Source organism: Equus asinus, chromosome 17 (genome assembly GCF_041296235.1).
Source record: "Equus asinus isolate D_3611 breed Donkey chromosome 17, EquAss-T2T_v2, whole genome shotgun sequence".
NCBI lineage: Eukaryota > Metazoa > Chordata > Mammalia > Perissodactyla > Equidae > Equus > Equus asinus.
The window spans coordinates 20,447,101-20,450,491 of NC_091806.1; the positions used below are offsets into that span (position 1 = coordinate 20,447,101).

General features: G+C 35.2%; 1 protein-coding gene across 1 annotated transcript; it reads right to left on the reverse strand.

The window, feature by feature from the left end:
- Positions 1-1,122: 1,122 nt before the first annotated feature.
- LOC139040550 (olfactory receptor 4A47-like) lies at positions 1,123-2,052 on the reverse strand. Its single transcript, XM_070487309.1, has one exon. The coding sequence runs from the start codon at positions 2,050-2,052 to the stop codon at positions 1,123-1,125; it is 930 nt and encodes a 309-aa protein (XP_070343410.1).
- Between the last annotated feature and the right edge of the window lie 1,339 nt (positions 2,053-3,391).

Sequence of the window (3,391 nt, forward strand, 5' to 3'; positions counted from 1 at the left end):
AAGCCATATAATTGAAACATAATTTCTTTAATCAGATTGTCAAATACCATAAATGTTTATCAAGCACTGATTGTTGAGAATGTGGTCAAACAGCATTTTACAGACTGAGGGCAGTAGTATAGTTTAGTACAAGCTCATGGATGGCATTTTGGCAATAACTGCGAACATCAACAATTTAAATACACATACCAATTGACTCAGCAATTCCATTTCTATGAACTCATACTTACACAATTTCATAAAGACTTCAATGCAGAATAATTTGTCATAGAAAAAGATTGGGGGAAACATGAAGAGGACTGGATAAATTAATTTTAGTGTATCTCGATAAAGGAGCATTAAGCAATATGAGGAAACTGAGAATGATTTCAATCTATATAGACTGATGTGGAAAGATCTTCAGGAGGCTGAGTAGTAAAATGCAAAATTTATATGCAGATATAAACACAAAGACATATATGAAATGTGCTTATATTTGCAAAGATTATTAATTGCAGAATCTTACAGACTGTAGTGATTACATCTGGAAGAACTCGGAGACTTTGGTGAAGGATGAGTAGGAGGTTTATTCTACACTATTACCACTTAGTAAGGATTCTATTTTTAATATTTATCATCTATTATACGTGCAAACTTTTATTTAAAAAGGTAAAATATTACACTAAAGAGCTCATATGTAACACAAATGAAATTGAATAAAAAAAAACTCTATAAATCATTGAATATCCTAACTAGTACAATGAAAATAATGAAGATAAAAGACAAGAATATGACTAAAAATAGGGCTAAGAATGAAAAATAAAGTAATAAAAATATACATAAATTAATTAAAAATTAGTGCAACACTATAAAAATTTCATTGATTAATTCATTACATATTACTTATTGGCTCCCTACTGTCATGCATTTCACCTTTCTAGGTAAAATAATAAATAAGATATTATAGAACTTACATCCAGTAGAGAAATTGCTATTAATAGCACAAACACAGTTTATCCTTAACTTATAATTATCATAAATCCTTTGAAGAAACAGAAAGTTTGCATCAGATTTATGAAGACTTTTACACTCAAAAGAGATGGGTTTAATGCCAAATTACTTTCTTTATGATGGATGATGAACTTACTTACTAGTTGACATAATTATTTTTTTCCACAGCTTCTTCATAGCATTGGTCATTTCTGAATTTCTCAGAGTGTAGATTAATGGGTTCAGCATGGGGGTTATTACTGTATAAAACACGCTCAATGATTTGTCAAAGGGGAAGGTCTCTGCAGGTCTTGCATACATGAAAATACAGGGAACAAAGAAGAAGACAACCACAGTGATGTGGGAACCACAGGTCTGGAGGGCTTTCCGCCTCCCTTCCTGACTAAGATTCTTTAGAGAGCGCAAGATGACACCATAAGAGAAGAGTAAGAGCAGAAACACAACAGTGCAGATCAGTCCTCCATTGGCCACCACTAAGAGGCCAACGACACGGGTGTCAGTACAGACGAGTTTCAATAAAGGATACATATCACACATAAAGTGATCAATGATGTTGGGGCCACAGAATGGGAGCCCATAAATACTGCTAAGCTGAATTACTGAGTGTAGAAAGCCTCCAACCCAACACACTACCAGCAGCACAATACACACGCACTGCCTCATGATAACCAAATAATGCAAGGGCTTACAGATGGCCACATAGCGGTCATAGGCCATCACCAACAGAAGAAAGATCTCTGATCCACCTAAAAAGTGCTCTGTAAAGAGCTGGGCCATACAAGACTGGAAGGATATGGTATTTTCCCCAAAGAACAAGTCTGAAATCAATCTGGGGGAAATGGAAGAGGAATATAGGACATCGATAAATGAGAGACTTGCAAGGAAAAGGTACATCGGGGAGTCCAGGTTCTTACTGACTGTCACAGTCACAATAATGAGCATGTTGCCCACCATGGTCAAAATGTAAAAGAGTAAAAACAAAACAAAAAGAACTTTCTGCTCGTTTGGATTCTCTGTGAGGCCCAAGAGGATAAAGTAAGTCACATTGTTCCAAGTTTCCATTTAGTCTTTACAGGTGCCGACTTCAGATATTAGAAGCAGTTTACCTATAAAACAAGAGGGAAAACTTTTAAATGCATTATATGTTTAATCTTTTATTTATCCATTCAATTAAAAGAAAGTGTACAGAATATCTATTTGTGTCAGATGTGTCACATTTTGGTTACTAAGTCGAATAAAACATAGTCCCCTACCCTTGGTGATATGATGCATAATGAGAGATCAGTACAATCCAGGTCAATATAATAAGTGCCATTATAACAATATTCACACAATGCTAAGTGTCACAATGCAGGGATATATCAATCAAACTGGAATCAGAAACGGCTTCCGAGAGGAAGCAGTGCTTTAGCTGAGTTTTTTCAGGAAAAGGCAAAAAACAAAAGAAGATGATAAGGGAATCCTATGAAAAGGTGCACCATTTGTAAAGTCAGAAATGCGTAATACCTGACTCTCAAGGTAATTTGCATATTCAAAGTGAGTATAACAAATTGTGAATGGAAACTCATTGACCTGGAGTGTCTCAGACCTCTTGAGACCTCTTTCTTAAGGTCTGTAGATGGATAGATCACTTTTCTGTGACCAATAAATGCAGAAGCACTTCTATTTTGCGTCTCCATTCCTTCTCTCCACTAATTTTCAAACATACATGCTACGTCTCAAATTTTGGACATCTCCAATTGTCTGTCAATTTGGTATTTATAAAGCTAAATTTTTAATTTTCCATGATACATATAGGTGTTCCTCATCTCATTAAATGGTACTACCTTCATGTTATTGTTCAGACAATAAATCTCACAGCATCCTTCACTCTTTTAGTGCTCTCAAATTATTATTCAGACCTTAACAAATCCTGTTGACTCTACTTTCCAGTGTATCACAAATTTGATCATTTCCCAACCCCCATTTCCTCCCTGGCCCACAGCAATAACCTCCTACCAAGACTCTCCAAATTAACTCTGTCCCCAATAATTTATTCTCCTGAAGCAGTTCAAATATTCCCTTTTAAATCTCACTCTGATTATATCACTCCACTGCTCAAAACTCTTGCAGTGGATTCCAATCACATACGCACAATTTAATGTATTCCATTTACTGTTTACAGTAACAAGAACTATAATCCCCATTTCCCAGTTGAAGATATTGAGGCTCAGAACATCTAATTAATTTCCCAAAGGTCACACATTTTTAAGTGATAAAACTAGGCTTGGAATCTGTTTATTTCAAAGTGATTTAATTTCTTACAGAATGAAGAAATTAACACAATTGTGAAACCCAGTTGCCACTATTTACTGTTAGTCTTACCTTATGGAGGCTTGTTCACAGTCTGAAGGAAGACTTT

Coding starts and splice junctions, on each gene's coding strand:
- LOC139040550 (XM_070487309.1), bottom strand. CDS start 2,052: ATGGAAACTTGGAACAATGTGACTTACTTTATCCTCTTGGGCCTCACA.